General features: G+C 37.5%; 1 protein-coding gene across 1 annotated transcript; it reads left to right on the top strand.

Moving 5' to 3' along the window:
- Nucleotides 1–3,050: 3,050 nt before the first annotated feature.
- On the top strand, nucleotides 3,051–9,646 carry LOC101480778 (mast cell protease 2-like). The gene is made up of 5 exons (XM_076880110.1): nucleotides 3,051–3,081; nucleotides 3,317–3,470; nucleotides 3,642–3,774; nucleotides 9,087–9,311; nucleotides 9,419–9,646. The coding sequence occupies exons 1-5, from the start codon at nucleotides 3,051–3,053 to the stop codon at nucleotides 9,644–9,646; spliced, it is 771 nt and encodes a 256-aa protein (XP_076736225.1).
- Nucleotides 9,647–17,849: the final 8,203 nt, after the last annotated feature.

The raw sequence follows: 17,849 nt of genomic DNA, 5'->3' as shown, positions 1-17,849 counted from the left end.
ACACACACACACACACACACACACACACACACACACACACACACACACATAGAGCCCCCAAAAATTTATAATAATCCAAAAGTAATAAAAATAGATGAAAAAGTCCATACAGGTTATGGAAATTCTGTACAGGCTGACATATATGACTCCAGATGGACTAATGAGCACTTCTTTTTGTGCAAAGGCCCTAACCAATTCTGGACATCCAAACTAGGTCCACAATTTGGTCATCCAACCATGAGCCGACATAGACGTCATCTTTATTTCATCGCCTATTAAACTTCTAGTGTTGACATCATTAGGGCCTCCATGCACGGGCTATTTATAGTCCAAATATGGTCATTGTTCACGTCTTTTCAGTGTCAAACTCCAACTCATTATAGATGTTGATTTTATACTGCTTCTAGAGGCTCTGTAGTCCCGTGTTTCCAGAGGGTGGAGGACAGAAACAGTTATGTGTGAAGGTGTGCAGAGTGCTCAGCAGGCTAACACATAATAAATCAGGTTTGTTTATAAATATCTGTATTCATATATATCATATTGATAACAACAATGTTAATGTTAAAGGAAAATATTTAAATTAAGTGAATGTCTCTATTTAAAAACAAACAAAAAACTCATGATGTGATATTATAGTATATAATATATCAGTAATCTGTTCACTATTTTTATTACAAATTATATCAGTAAGGAAGCTGACTAAATATTAACTGATAATTTATGGCAAAGGGGTGGGATTAAATAAGTGTTTACTTCTTCCCACTCCCTTTCAACATGTAAATTAATCAGAACGGGGTTTTTTGGGGGGGTTTTTGTATGTAATTTGTATAGTATTTTTTTCTCTCTTATTTTCTTTTCTAAATGTACTTGTATATTGTTCACATGTTGAAATAAATTACCAATCAATCAATCAATGTTTGTAAATAAACAAATGTATTAATCATGTACATTTCCTGCACCTGTCATAGATGTCCACATGACATCCAAAAATATTACCCAGTCCAAATTTCAAGTTTTAAGACCAACAGACTCAAGACAGACATGATCTGCACGTCTACCCGACGTCCAGTGTTTAGTGGGAATGTAATATTTTTACAAATATCTACAGAAGACATGGTTTTCTGTAAAACTGCTGTGATAAACAGTGGATCAGTGTAACAAAGGCTTCCTGGTGTTATGCTCTTCAGTGCAGGGATGTTTGCAGAGGTGCTTCACTGAAGCTGGCTCGAGTACACTAGTGACATGCAAGAGAAGATAAGGAACCACAAAGAGAAATTATATCAGATGTCAGAGGTCGAGGGCTTATCTTAGTTAGCAGCAGCTGGGTGCACTCTCATCAAAAGGTTCCCATGCTCTCTTCGTGGCAGTATAGCAAGTCAAAACTGTATCTGCTAAAAATGCTAAGTCTCATTGTTTTTTCTACATTGACATAAGCATTCTGAAATCAGCCGAGTTTGTTGCTTTTAGTAAAGATTTCAATATAATAACAACAAAATGATTAAAAGGCTTGTTCACTGTGTGACGTGGTTAACTGTCAATACGTTGGCTGAGCTGAGCACCATAAGTTATCTAAGTTATCTCGCTACACCACAGGAATGTTGAAGACATTGCTGTTTACTGCAGACACTAGGCGAGTTAACATGTACAGACATTCTGTACTTAAGAAAAAGTACAGATACTAGTGTTAAAAAATACTACAGTAAAAGTAGAAGTACTTTGTTCACGTAAAAGGGAAAAAGTACAGAGTCTGTGAAGGTTCTCAGTCATCCAGCTCATTGTAGTCAAAGGAGCTTGGAAAGAAAAGCGTCTGGACTTCTTTAAGTTGCTTGAAGACATTTCACCTCTCGTCCTCTCATCCGAGAAGCTTCCTCAGTTCTTCAGCTAGAACTGAAGAACTGAGGAAGCTTCTCAATGAGAGGTGAAATGTCTTCAAGCAACTTAAAGAAGTCCAGACGCTTTTCTTTCCAAGCTCCAGCATAGACGTTCTCGCTTTTCTCTTTTCTGACCTCTGCAAACGACATTGATCCTTGACACAGGTTTTCCCTTCTTTCTCCTGTCCTTTGCCTACTCTCTGCATTACTGCACGCTCTCTTCTCTGTTGGCCGTCAGCGGTAATGTCGACTCTCTCTCTCCTGTATTTGCAATTCTCAGTCTTATTGCTGTCTCTGCCTTATTGAAGATTTAAAATTCAAGAAGGTTTAATTGTGATTTCTCAAAGTATCTACAGAAACACACAGGCTGAAACAAAATATTCTTGATTGATTATTGTATTCTGTAGTGTAATAATCAGTAAAAAAAAAAAAAAAAAAAAAAAAAAGAAGAATACAGTAATAAAAACCCTAAAATGAGTATAAATAACAATCAAACCGCAAATTGTCCGAGACACTCGGCAAACACAGGTGTAAACAATCACAGTCATTCAGCCAGCAGCAGTCCTCACAGTCACTGAGAGGGACACATTATTTCCATTAATTGTTATTATTAGATGTCCTGGCCTTCTGTGGGCTTGAAGCTTAATACAGGCTCTCCTTTTTTCTCCTGACCTTTGTTTATAATCATCATCATCATCCTGAGTATTTAAGTCCTGAGTTTCCTCCAGTTCATCGTCTTTGTCATTTTTGATTCTGTTTGTCTGTTTCCAGTTCAGTTCGGTCCCGTCACGTGCATCAAGATCTTCCTGAATTTCTTTGTACTTGTTTATGAGGTATGATTTACTCTCTTTGTTTTTACATGTAAACTGTTTTTCTGGTCGCTATAGAGAAAGGTGCTCATGACAGCACACGTTAGTTGGAATCCCGCAAGAGTCAAAATATTATCAAAATAAATTAAGGCTTGAATTTGTCAGATGGTGATGCTTTATTGAATCCTGGAATTTAAACGGAATTTAAATTCATTTTAACATTTTATTGTTTAAAATGAAATTTAATTAACCATAAAAACAATTTGGTGCAAACTCAATGGACTTAGGAGTGACGTTAATGAGTTCACAGGATCATATTTTTAGACATTTTTCATGTAAAATAGTAAGGCGATATTTACCTTCCTTAAGAATGTGGTTCAAAGCCACATCACTGAGCATGCGTATGCAAATAGCACAAATATATAGGAAACATTTCAGGGTGAAAATGATCAGAGATTATTATTTCTCTTCAGTATCTCAGCTGAACTCTCGACTGTGATCGCACCATGATTATTTACTATAAACTGACATTACTGACACTGGTACTGAGCTTTCATCAACAAGGTAAAGATCTTTACATATTTTACGCACACATTTGATTTTGTATGTATATACTTTATTTCACTTTTGTCTCAGGTCATGCGATCATTGGAGGTCACGAGGCTGTGCCTCACAGCAGACCTTACATGGTGCTTTTGCAGATGAACAGCGCAGGTGGTCAAAGAGCCCACTGTGCTGGCTTCCTTCTCAATGAGGATTTTGTGATGACTGCTGCACACTGCCAAGCCGAGTGAGTTTAAGTAACTTCATATTTTTCTATGATGTTTTTTTAGACTGATGCACTGAAAGTTTAAATACATGAATAAATAGTCTCTGTAGGTGCACGAGTTCTACATTCTCACAGAAACACTAATCATTGTATTCTTAGATGATTATTTCACATAATTTTGTGTCATTTCAGGTCTTACACTGCCTTACTAGGAGTTCACAATGTGAATAGTAATAGCGAAATACAGCGCATATCTGCGGAACAACCATTTCCACATAAAAACTTCAACCAAACCTCTTTAAAAAATGATGTAATGCTTCTGAAGGTAAGAGTATCCCTGCACAGAAAGTACAATATAATGAAAATATTGAGTCCCACATTATTATTTTTAAATGCTCCCTTGAATTCGAGTTTGAAAAAAAAAGTTCAGTTTACATTTTTAATTTTATTTTATTTGTTTGTTTTTTCCTCCAGTTGAGCTCCAAGGCAAAGTTCAGTGAGAATGTGAAGCCTATTCCTCTGGCGAGTCATGATGATGGTACTTTGCCAAAATCATGTATACTCTCTGGCTGGTCCATTGGTCTGTGAAGATGGAAAGGCATACGGTGTGATATCCAGTGCAGTTACTCCACACTCAGGTGGCCCAGACATCATTAGATTCACTAAAATTCCTGAATCCACTGAAACACAGCATCATGTTTGTATTAGACCTGCTGATTAGTCAGTTAATGTGGAAGTTGCAGAAATGAGAACAATCTAAGAAGTACCACGTCTTAATGCAAAATTAAGAAAAAATCTATAATCTAAAATAAAGCATTGATTCTCAGGTTTACTAACAATTAAATTAATAATCTCTTGCTGCATTACTTTTTTGGATAGTTCTGGGGCTTTACAACTGATTTCATATCTGCAGACGTCTGAAATCTGAATTTTGTTCAGTGAATTTAATATTTTATGTCATTATTGTTCCGTCTTCATATGTATTAAAGAGATTCTTCAATCTAATGAGAAAATAAGATCCTCTAACGTTGTTTTATCTCATATTGTCTAAAAATAAACCTTTCGTACCTGTTTATACATTTCTCTGTTCAGCATTAATTAGAATCATTTGTATAATGACTTCTTTGTGACTGTTTGTATTTACTTTTTCAATTTAAATTGAACAGAGTCTAAAGAATAATGGAAAATGTTCACTTTTTTATAACACACCATTAAAAAAAAAGACTCAGCAATAAGCCACGGATAACTTTGCATTCTTACATTTGTACTGCTTGTATTACTACAGTAATACTGAAGTATTTCTATTTTTGTATTAATTTTTTTTACTTATTCAATGTATCATATTTGGCAGGTCAAGTGTACAGCACTTTGTCTTCAGCTGGGAGTTGTTCTGAAAGTGCGATATAAATAAATTCCTTGCTTCAGTCACGTACTTTGCACAATCTGACTCTGTCATTTCTGATCATCTCTGTTGCGACTCAGATTCACACACACACACACACACACACACACACACACACACACACACACACACACACACACACACATAGAGCCCCCAAAAATTTATAATAATCCAAAAGTAATAAAAATCGATGAAAAAGTCCATACAGGTTATGGAAATTCTGTACAGGCTGACATATATGACTCCAGATGGACTAATGAGCACTTCTTTTTGTGCAAAGGCCCTAACCAATTCTGGACATCCAAACTAGGTCCACAATTTGGTCATCCAACCATGAGCCGACATAGACGTCATCTTTATTTCATCGCCTATTAAACTTCTAGTGTTGACATCATTAGGGCCTCCATGCACGGGCTATTTATAGTCCAAATATGGTCATTGTTCACGTCTTTTCAGAGTCAAACTCCAACTCATTATAGATGTTGATTTTATACTGCTTCTAGAGGCTCTGTAGTCCCGTGTTTCCAGAGGGTGGAGGACAGAAACAGATATGTGTGAAGGTGTGCAGAGTGCTCAGCAGGCTAACACATAATAAATCAGGTTTGTTTATAAATATCTGTATTCATATATATCATATTTATAACAACAATGTTAATGTTAAAGGAAAATATTTAAATTAAGTGAATGTCTCTATTTAAAAACAAACAAACAAACATAAAACTCATGATGTGATATTATAGTATATAATATATCAGAAATCTGTTCACTATTTTTATTACAAATTATATCAGTAAGGAAGCTGACTAAATATTAACTGATAATTTATGGCAAAGGGGTGGGATTAAATAAGTGTTTACTTCTTCCCACTCCCTTTCAACATGTAAATTAATCAGAACGGGTTGGTTTTTTGGGGGGGTTTTTTGTATGTAATTTGTATAGTATTTTTTTCTCTCTTCTTTTCTTTTCTAAATGTACTTTTATATTGTTCACATGTTGAAATAAATTACCAACGAATCAATCAATGTTTGTAAATAAACAAATGTATTAATCATGTACATTTCCTGCACCTGTCATAGATGTCCACATGACGTCCAAAAATATTACCCAGTCCAAAGTTCAAGTTTTGAGACCAACAGACTCAAGACAGACATGATCTGCACGTCTACCCGACGTCCAGTGTTTAGTGGGAATGTAATATTTTTACAAATATCTACAGAAAACCTGGTTTTCTGTAAAACTGCTGTGATAAACAGTGGATCAGTGTAACAAAGGCTTCCTGGTGTTATGCTCTTCAGTGCAGGGATGTTTGCAGAGGTGCTTCACTGAAGCTGGCTCGAGTACACTAGTGACATGCAAGAGAAGATAAGGAACCACAAAGAGAAATTATATCAGAGGTCGAGGGTTTATCGTAGTTAGCAGCAGCTGGGTGCACTCTAATCAAAAGGTTCCCATGCTCTCTTCGTGGCAGTATAGCAAGTCAAAACTGTATCTGCTAAAAATGCTAAGTCTCATTGTTTTTTCTACATTGACATAAGCATTCTGAAATCAGCTGAGTTTGTTGCTTTTAGTAAAGATTTCAATATAATAACAACAAAATGATTAAAAGGCTTGTTCACTGTGTGACGTGGTTAACTGTCAATACGTTGGCTGAGCTGAGCACCATAAGTTATCTAAGTTATCTCTCTACACCACAGGAATGTTGAAGACATTGCTGTTTACTGCAGACACTGGGCGAGTTAACATGTACAGACATTCTGTACTTAAGAAAAAGTACAGATACTAGTGTTAAAAAATACTACAGTAAAAGTAGAAGTACTTTGTTCACGTAAAAGGGAAAAAGTACAGAGTCTGTGAAGGTTCTCAGTCATCCAGCTCATTGTAGTCTAAGGAGCTTGGAAAGAAAAGCATCTGGACTTCTTTAAGTTGCTTGAAGACATTTCACCCCTCGTCCTCTCATCCGAGAAGCTTCCTCAGTTCTTCAGCTAGAACTGAAGAACTGAGGAAGCTTCTCAATGAGAGGTGAAATGTCTTCAAGCAACTTAAAGAAGTCCAGACGCTTTTCTTTCCAAGCTCCAGCATAGAGGTTCTCGCTTTTCTCTTTTCTGACCTCTGCAAACTACATTGATCCTTGACACAGGTTTTCCCTTCTTTCTCCTGTCCTTTGCCTACTCTCTGCATTACTGCACGCTCTCTTCTCTGTTGGCCGTCAGCGGTAATGTCGACTCTCTCTCTCCTGTATTTGCAATTCTCAGTCTTATTGCTGTCTCTGCCTTATTGAAGATTTAAAATTCAAGAAGGTTTAATTGTGATTTCTCAAAGTATCTACAGAAACACACAGGCTGAAACAAAATATTCTTGATTGATTATTGTATTCTGTAGTGTAATAATCAGTAAAAAAAATAAAAAAAAAATAAAAAAAGAAGAATACAGTAATAAAAACCCTAAAATGAGTATAAATAACAATCAAACCGCAAATTGTCCGAGACACTCGGCAAACACAGGTGTAAACAATCACAGTCATTCAGCCAGCAGCAGTCCTCACAGTCACTGAGAGGGACACATTATTTCCATTAATTGTTATTATTAGATGTTCTGGCCTTTTGTGGGCTTGAAGCTTAATACAGGCTCTCCTTTTTTCTCCTGACCTTTGTTTATAATCATCATCATCATCCTGAGTATTTAAGTCCTGAGTTTCCTCCAGTTCATCGTCTTTGTCATTTTTGATTCTGTTTGTCTGTTTCCAGTTCAGTTCGGTCCCGTCACGTGCATCAAGATCTTCCTGAATTTCTTTGTACTTGTTTATGAGGTGTGATTTACTCTCTTTGTTTTTACATGTAAACTGTTTTTCTGGTCGCTATAGAGAAAGGTGCTCATGACAGCACACGTTAGTTGGAATCCCGCAAGAGTCAAAATATTATCAAAATAAATTAAGGCTTGAATTTGTCAGATGGTGATGCTTTATTGAATCCTGGAATTTAAACGGAATTTAAATTCATTTTAACATTTTATTGTTTAAAATGAAATTTAATTTACCATAAAAACAATTTGGTGCAAACTCAATGGACTTAGGAGTGACGTTAATGAGTTCACAGGATCATATTTTTAGACATTTTTCATGTAAAATAGTAAGGCGATATTTACCTTCCTTAAGAATGTGGTTCAAAGCCACATCACTGAGCATGCGTATGCAAATAGCACAAATATATAGGAAACATTTCAGGGTGAAAATGATCAGAGATTATTATTTCTCTTCAGTATCTCAGCTGAACTCTCGACTGTGATCGCACCATGATTATTTACTATAAACTGACATTACTGACACTGGTACTGAGCTTTCATCAACAAGGTAAAGATCTTTACATATTTTACGCACACATTTGATTTTGTATGTATATACTTTATTTCACTTTTGTCTCAGGCCATGCGATCATTGGGGGTCACGAGGCTGTGCCTCACAGCAGACCTTACATGGTGCTTTTGCAGATGAACAGCGCAGGTGGTCAAAGAGCCCACTGTGCTGGCTTCCTTCTCAATGAGGATTTTGTGATGACTGCTGCACACTGCCAAGCCGAGTGAGTCTAACACACTGTTATGTTTTTTTTTTTTTTTTTACCTGTTTAGTGTTTAGGGGCCTCCTGTGGAATCTGTAATCTCAAGATTAAAGTCAAGTCACATATTGAGAGGAGGAAATCTGTTTTTATGCAGCTTCATGGTTATTAGATAAAATGACCCAAAAATATTTTATCTTGTGAACACAAGACCAAAAACTCATTATTTTTATCAAACAAATAATACACTTTTTTTTTTTTTTTTTTTTAGGTCCTACAAAGTTTTTCTGGGACTTCATAATTATCATGATCAGAATGGTGTACAGCATGTTAATGTGCCTGGGAGAAATGCATTTCCAATGAAAGGCTACGATCCAGTTAATTTTAAAAATGATATGATGCTTCTTAAGGTATGTATATATATAACAAATATGATTGTACTTTTGAAGTTCACCATATTGCTCTAATTTAGTCTTTTTTTCAGAATTTCCAAATTTTTTTCTCTTTTTTTTTGGCTGTTGCTCTGTTCATTCAAGTTGTACTGAAATCCTGTACATACTGATTTTTATTTTACTTTTTTCCCTCTTCGATTTACTGAAATTGAGCCCAACTGAATACAGCACTAAAACAGACTGTAGTTAACAGTGCTAATATCTTTTAAAGGGTTTTCTCTCTCTCTTCCTTAAGTTGAGCACCAAGGCAAAGTTGAACGACAAAGTGAAACCCATCGCTCTTGCTGACCGTGATGATGGATCTCTGCCAAAAGCATGTGTCATTTCTGGTTGGGGAAGCACAGAAAACAGCAAATATATGTCTGTCAAACTCCTGGAAGTAAATGTGACCCTGACTGACAATGAGCTGTGTGCTAACACAAACAAGTACTGCTCTGAGGGTGAGAGAGAACCTGGTCAGGTAAGTGTATTTTTGTACACTAACATCGAGAAAAAAACTTTGGTCAACAACGGAAATTCTCTTCCAAAGCAATCACTAAATACTGTGTAAATACTGAATACTTCCAGGGAGACACTGGTGGTCCATTAGTCTGTGAAGATGGAAAGGCATATGGGGTGATATCCGCCAACAGACCAAACCCAGATGGCTCAACAATTCAGGGTTATACTAAGATACCTGACCACAGAGACTCCATCAAAGAACATAAGGGAAAGTTACATTCTCCGACAACCGATACAGTAACCATCATTCCTGTTTCTAAGGAACATCATATTTGTGTTAGAGATGCTGATTAGTCTAATAATACATGGTAATTAACAGAAATTAAATCAGCTGTTCTGATGAACAGAACATTTGATAGTTTGTCAGATATGTGATTTTCCACAGATTACAGCAAAGGGAATATTTTTGGGTTTTAGACGGCTGGAGAACATTACAGAGGCTTTGGTTCCAAGCATTTTTTTGTCATTGTTTATTAAGTTAAACACAAAACAAAGCTCAACTGATCAGGAAACTAACTGTCAACAATGAAAATAGTAATCGCTGGAATCCTTCAATCTTCAAACAACATGAGGTGCATTTAAAAATCAACATGGACTCAACTGTGGTCATCAAATTGTGTAATGTATGTGTCCTTTTACTTAAAAAGAAAAAAACAGCTCAAACAGCGAGAGAAACCTTCCGGTGATAAACTGCAGATTCACATCAGACAGAGGAAATGGTGACAGTAATCTGCACTTCCTGATTATTACAAAAATAATGAGAGACGCAAGAACATTTCCACATGTGTGACTAAACCAGATACACGAAACTGAGAAACAAACTGGACTTTAAATGATTCATTTACTGAAAAGGGTAATTAAATAATTATAATGGGTAAAAACTTGGATTAAAAACCTCCATAATTAGAGGCTTATGTGGCCATAGAAAGGCGATGCATAAAATAATAGAAAGCACATGAATGAGTACAGAAAACCCTTTCACTCGGTAGTTGGTGTAGATTTACAACAAAAATATGTTTTACCACATGTGCATTAAAATTTAATGTCATAACATTTATCTTTTCACTTAAACAGTGGTTGTCCTGCAATAGTTGAACAAACAGTAACGGCATTTCTCTGCAACTTAAACCTCTATAAGACAAACACATTAGTGTCTTTATTGAAAAGAATTTTTACATTTAAATTTAAAATTAATTGACAAGACAAATATATGCAGAAATTTAAATCAATGTATAAAGGTATGGTTTTCATGCAGTCCAATGTAATAAATTCTCATGGTTATACAACATTTGGAAGCAGCTGCACAATTACATGACTGAGCTATGAATATGTGAAGGCGGTGGTAACACGTGTGTTACTTCTTCCCACTGCTTTTTGAACACTGGTTGTACTACAGGACAGTATTTTCCTTTTCGTATATATGCTCTATTTTGTATGTATGTACGTATATGCTTGAAATAAATGATCTCTCAATCAATCGCCTCGGTTAATAAACATGGTGAGCTTCATGCAAGCACAGCTTAATGGATGGTGGCCAGAAACACTGAGACTGTGCAGTGAATTAAAACTTGATTGCATCTGCTTGTTCACGCCAGACTGAGACAAAGCAGGGAAAGAAAGACTGAAGTCAGGTTTGTGTTTTATATAGATTTTACAGACCAGCACAATAAAGAATGTATACAGCAGTTTGTATAAAAGGTAGGATCTCCTCTGGAGTGCAGTCACCCATCTGCACACGGACTATAATACCATCTCATGTGGAGAATAAATTTGGTCTGTTTATCTATTTTTGAAGAAAGATGTAGTAACTTACTAATAACTTGCGCTGTTGTAGGTTTCCACTTGCTTTTATATGTGATTTTATACATCAGCTTTTTTAATGATCTGTACATGGCAGGCCACGAATCAAAGCAAGCAGGCTGTATCCCAATTCAGAGCCCTGAGTACTTTCTCCCACACTGAAAACACTTGAATGATAAAATTATGGGAACATTGCCTAATAAGATTGATTCAGGACAGACAGTTAGTTTAAACTTTTCTAGCAGTCCTTCACAAACAGGGAACAGTCTGTCTATTCTCTTCATCTGTCAGCTGCTGCGGGCTCTTCCTCCTCCTCTTCCTCACACACTGCTGAGTTTGTCCTGGTGGATCATCAGGGGTGCAAAGCCTCACAGATGATGTGCAGCAGTGGGTCCCTCAGTCTGTCCTCACTCGGGACACTTGCTGTTGTCACACATGGAAATCAAATGTGTGATAAGCTGCAGGATTCAAACACAAGTGTAACTTATAAATACATGTTCATACTTTTATTCCACAATCAGAGAGAAAGAAACAGAGAGAAAGTGCAGGACAGACAGACAGGTGACAGTCTCAGGTGTATACACTGCTACAAAACAGCACCAGAGAAGGAGGATTTAGTCAATACGCCGTCATTCAAACAAAGGTAAGTCAGCTTGAGTACTGCAAGTAAAATGCATTTAATTTCCCCCGTATTTTCAGATTAGTGCAAGCATCAATTCATTAATGAGGGGGAAATTACAGTGAGAACATGTGGAGGCTCTGTTAGATGGATAACATAGTGAGTTCAGTGCATTGATGTGACATTGTCCTGAAGCATTTAGTCATTCTCTATGGTTAAAGAAATTGCAATCATTAATTCATATTTATTATAAATAATCCTAATTATACATCTTGCTTCCGTGTTTATGTCCTGTGTCACTAAAATACATTCTTTTTTTGTTTTATACATTGATTAATGACCTGCAGAATCTCCTTATCATATTAAGTGATTCATATTTGTCACTTAAAGTCGAACTTTATGCTTTCTCCCTCTTGAAAGTGATTACATCCTTGCATTACATAATTTAGGTTCATTTTTTGCTGGCAGATTAAAAAAACAAAAACAAAACAGGCAGATTTAGAATATAACATGCAACATTCTATAGATGGATACTGTTAATAGGAAAATTGTACTTAGTAGTCAGTATAATCTTTTAATGATATAAGTTTGCATATGGTAGAATGCTGCATGTAATTATTTGTGTGTAGAAGTATATGGTTGGTGGCATATTGAAAGAATGTCTCATCCTAGGAGGTCTGTAACATTCTAGGGTGTTCACCCCCACATCCTAGGAGCATGGGAGAGGTCGTACCTTGTCTTATTGTTTTACGGTAGGATTAACGTAGCTATATCTGTTTTAGTCTAAGTGCCTTTTGGTTTGATGAACTGCTGGACTTCGAGACCAGCAGGTTTAGGGAAGTCTTTATGGGGTCACACTCTGACCCCACACACACACACACACACACACACAAGCACCCACTGAAGTATAAATAAAAGACCGGGGCAGTTTCTCAGCGCGAGTCTCTCAGTCTGGAGGCTGCCCTTGCTAGCAAGAAGTTCTGTGTGTTTCTCTTCTCTGAGTCTTTACTGAAGAAGTGTTTTAGAATATATTTCTTAACAAATACATAAAAAGATTTTTTTAAAATTACATGTATTGTCTTTAAATTAACTTTGTGTGTGTTTCAGGTGCACGGCACTGAATGAACCAGCATTGCAGGCATGGGTCATTGTGAGCATCACAGGGAAGGTTGAAACCGCCCACTGCACCTGTGTGCCCGGAGTCGCGGATGCCTGCAGCCATGTCACCCCTCTTCTGTTTAATGTAGAAGCAACAGTGTTGATCCGTGGCACAAGGACGGTTACAGATGAACCTGCATACGCATACTGGGTTTTGCTGGGCAATATGACCATGATACAGTCAGAGGTTGGCCATAAGACAGACTTCTCTTCAGCTGCCCCGAAAAAGGCTCTCAATCAAAACACAAACAGACCATCTGTAGTGACAGGTAAAAGAAGCCATCCTCAGAAAAGAAAAATTCCACCTGCTAAATTCAAATCAAATTCAAATTCAAATTTTATTTGTCACGTACACAGTCATACACAGTACGATATGTAGTGAAATGCTTGGACAACTGCTCGTGACCTAAGGAAAACAAAAAAGGAAAAGGCTATGAATAAGATAGGAAATAAATATGAAAAATTAAAAAGGGTAAATTTAACTAGGAAGGAATAAAATATAAATTAAGGTTAAAAAGGAAATAACTGTACAACACAAATTAGAATGAAGGGTAAATTAAACTGGGAAAGAATAAGATAAAATATATAAATTAAAGTTGAAAATAAAATAACTATACAACAAAATACACAATATCAGTGTTGGGACTAACGCGTTATTAAGTAACGCGTTACAGTAACTACGTTATTATTGTGGTAACGAGCACGGTAACTAGTTATTATGCCAAAACTAGGAACGCATTACTTGTTACTGGGATTTAGATAGGGTCGTTACTCGTTACTTCGTGTGGTGGCTATCACGGAGTTTATCGCTCACTTTGCGCCGAAAGAGGAAACCAGCGGATGTTGCGCTAAACAACAGCAGCACGTTTAAGCTTGATCAGCTATTGTTAGAATTTATTTAATATTAATTTCTAGTATCAGCTGATGTTTGCTGGAGCCACAGCTGCAAAAAAGCTGCTGGTCATGATATGGTTTGGTTATCTGGTGAGAGGGAAACATGAAGATGAAACCAGGAGATGTCCTTACTGGATCATCAGAGCTGAACAGGTGATGGAGAAACAGGTTAACCTTTTAGGTGACATGAATGAGTTGAAGGGAAGTTATGAACTGTTTCTGAGAGACAAATAACCCCAGGATCCTTTTTTAGGTAGCTGACAGCTGGTAACTGTGCAGGGGCGGGTCTAGCAAAGTGTTGCCAGGTGGGCCAGGTAGGGCATTAACAGGGAGAGGTGGGCACAAAGAAATACTTTTCTTTCTTATTCTCATTTAAAATGTCTAGCTTTTAAAAAATAATTATCTGAATCTTACAACAAACGATTGATAGATTGATGCATATATACCATCAAAACAGTGTACATCACTATAACAACAGCGTTTGTTTTCATTCAAAGGCTTTATGATTTTTCCTATAATGGTGGGCCAGTCTCTAGTCAAAATGCCCAGGACGATTTTTTTGTCCCAGTCCAGCCCTGTATGCAGCTCATCTGCAGTCTGGTGTTGCCTACATCTTCCTATTCAGAAGGCAGAATTTCCGAGTTCTGAGTACAATCGAAAGCACCACGACTGCAGATTTTGTGTTGGATGTAAAAGGCGCACATGACGCTGTGATGTAGGCTAGAATCATGGCAGCAGTCAATGACGGTCCAGGCGTGGGATTTCTCTCGTGGAAATATGCACATTATCTTTTTCTTTCTATTGGTAGGTGGCACAGTGCACTTGTGGCAAGTAAGCAAGCTAGAAGACTGGCAAAGTTATGGAAGCAACACATTAACAAGAAAATTCTGAGTAAAACCAAAGTTACTTTCCCTAGTAACTAGTTACTTTGAAAGTAACGAGTAACTTGAAGTAACTGAGTTACTTTTGAGAGAAGTAACTAGTAATGTAACTAAGTTACTATTTTAAACTAACTTACCCAACACTGCACAATATAAGAATGTATGAAGAAATGTATGAAGAAATATAAATAACGCGACTGTGGCTCAGGGGGTTGGGAATCGCATCTGTAACCGGAAGGTCGCCGGTTCGATCCGTGGGCTCTCTGTCCGGGTCGTTGTGTCCTTGGGCAAGACACTTTACCCTACCGCCTACTGGTGTTGGCCAGAGGGGCAGCCTCGCTTCTGTCAGTCTGCCCCAGGGCAGCTGTGGCTACAACTGTAGCTGCCTCCACCAGTGTGTGAATGTGAGAGTGAATGAATAGTGGTATTGTAAAGCGCTTTGAGTGCCTTGAAAAGCAAGAATTTCTCCAAGCATAGTTCTGTTCTGAATAACCCATAATGTTTTATTTAGGGGGTCTACATTTGTGTCTGAAGCGCATTGCCATGTAAATAATTTGCATTTACTGTATATGTGCTTACTAAGTAACACTGTTCAAAAAGTTGAATAAAGAAACAAAATTATTTTTGCCTTTTAATTAAAACCACTTTGTAGAATATCACATCAGTTACAATGTAGAATCAATGTATAGTTTACAAATGACAAAATGTTCACATAAAATCATGACAACATTTAAATAATATCACGCACTATTAGCGTTCTGTAATTTCCTGTCTCTTTTGAAAACTTATAAGTACATACACAGCACAAGACTTTTAAGAGTATTTAACAAGAGCATTTTCCCCTGGTTTTACTACCACTCACTCATTCACCAAAACGCAGAAACCTTCACTATCTTATCCAAAAGGGTCACCTCTTCACCCTCACATGGAAGAACTAATCTGATTGGCATAGTGGTATGCTATGTAGCGTGTAGTTTGAAGCAGGGATTTCATAGTGCCCCATATGTAGCATTGGAACCCAGTCAGGATTTGTGCCATCCATTGCATAGGCTGGTTGGCCTGCAATAATGAAAAACAATTAGCAACTCTATAAATAGAGTGAGTGTTTTAACCAATGCATGAAACGATACATAAGTTGTAACGGCTGCCGTTTTCTTCGTGAGTATTTATTCAACAGCGTGCTGCGGGGAAAGGCCTGTTCTAACGTTTGAGTCTAAGGTTTATTTTTAGCACCTGGCGGCTCTTTTTTGCTCTCATCTATGGGCTCAAATTGTGGTCATAAATATTTTGTTATTTATTTGTGGGGCGGTCGTGGTTCAAGAGTTGGGAGTTCGCCTTGTAATCGGAAGATTGCCTGTTCGAGTTTCACATGTACTTCTTGGCTAAGTCCACACACAAATCTTTTTTACACATACAAATCTTTTTTACAAGTACAACATATTTATGACCACAATTTGAGCCCATACTCATCCGTAAACACTCTTTCACGTCATTCAGTTTATTTTGAAAAGCAGTGGTGTGTCCAGCGGGGTGGCCTGGGGGGGGCACAGGCCACCCCTCCAACCAGACTGGCCACCCCAGGTGCCACCCCGAAGCTAAAACAATAAAATTTAATGAAATATCAAATGTACGATTATGGTTTCACAGTGAAGCTCAGATATCCGAGGGTAAGTGAATGCAGCACCGGCTTCCGCACTATGCGCATCATGTTAGCAAAGGTAGGAGAGCCAAGCACGAAAGACGGCACCGCAGAAAACATTTTTTCTGCGAAAGATTAACAAGTTAACATAGCTGGACTAGCCATTGGACGTTTGCATGGTGGGCTGATGACTTTTTTTTTTTTTTTTTTGTAATGGCATGAACAATGAGAGGTGGTGGCTATGGCGGAGCTTCCACAGAGGCAACAGGTGGATGAGGGAAGGTGAGGCAGGAGGAGAGACCCGAGGCGGCTGCCGGTCCGAGTGTCAGGTGAACTGAACTTCAGGTAAGAAGTTATGACCTGCAGTCTATCTGGGTCAGATATAAACCAAGTTTAGGTGGAGTTTATTTTCGTTGTGCTGAGTTTTTACAGTCAGTTACAATAACTCGTACTGCGTGAGCTAGCATGATGAGTTTATACAGCTGTTCGGTTGCTATGTTACTGATAGTGAACTTTATTTTATTCATAAGTTTAGTTAGTAGAGTTGCCAACAGCTCCTTAAAAAATGCAATGGTCCCTCATTTAGAGAAAATATTACGCGTTTCGTATTGAGCTGAGAAGAGACACAGTTTGTCCCGTACTTCAGCTAGGATGGAAAAAGACACAAAGCTGGAGTTATTCTGTCTTTACAGCTGCCTCTTCTATTGCTACTTCAATCATGAAACTGATCAATGATCAGCTGATCATCTCTCTTGTTTGTTTATCGCCCACTTTGCGCCAGAAACAGGAAACCAGCGGATGTCGCGCTAAACAACAGCAGCATGTTTAAGCTTGATCAGCTGTTGTTAGAATTTATTTAATATTAATTTCTAGTATCAACCGTAAAGCTGGTGGTCATGATATCTGTTTGGTTATCTGGTGAGAGGGAAACATGAAGATGAAACCAGGAGATGTCCTTACTGAATCATCAGAGCTGAACAGGTGATGGAGAAACAGCTTTACCTTTTAGGTGACATGAATGAGTTGAAGTTATGAACTGTTTCTGAGAGACAAATAACACCAGGATCCTTTTCTAAGTAGCTGACAGCTGGTAACTGTGCAGGGGCGGGTCTAGCAAAGTGTTGCGAGGGGCCCAGGTAGGGCATTAACAGGGAGAGGGGGGCACAAAGAAATACTTTTCTTTTTTATTCCCAATTCAAATATTTAGCTTTTATTAAATAATTATCTGAATCTTGCGAACAAAGTTTTTATCTGACGTAAAATGTATAGAAATCATACATATACCAAAAAGACTGTACATCACTGTCACAGCAACATTTGTTTTCATTCAAAGGGTTTATGGCTTTAATACCTGGTGGGCCGGTCTGTAGTCAAAATGCCCGATTTTTTGTCCCAGTCCAGCCCTGCAGGTTAATACTGGCAGTGTCACCGTGCCAGCTGACTGTATTTCATCATCAGCCAGTGCTGTTCTTTATACATCAATATTACCAAAGTTTACCATGAGGC

This window comes from Maylandia zebra, linkage group LG23 (assembly GCF_041146795.1).
Source record: "Maylandia zebra isolate NMK-2024a linkage group LG23, Mzebra_GT3a, whole genome shotgun sequence".
Classification (NCBI taxonomy): domain Eukaryota; kingdom Metazoa; phylum Chordata; class Actinopteri; order Cichliformes; family Cichlidae; genus Maylandia; species Maylandia zebra.
Note: the sequence above shows the minus strand (reverse complement) of the source record. Positions and strands in the feature narration are given on the sequence as shown.

Excerpts from the sequence above, each read along its gene's own strand:
- LOC101480778 (XM_076880110.1), top strand. The coding sequence starts at position 3,051 with ATGTGGTTCAAAGCCACATCACTGAGCATGC. Across the intron at positions 3,082-3,316 it reads AGCCACATCACTGAGCATGC|GTCATGCGATCATTGGAGGT; the intron begins GTATGCAAATAG and ends CTTTTGTCTCAG. Across the intron at positions 9,312-9,418 it reads GTGAGAGAGAACCTGGTCAG|GGAGACACTGGTGGTCCATT; the intron begins GTAAGTGTATTT and ends GAATACTTCCAG.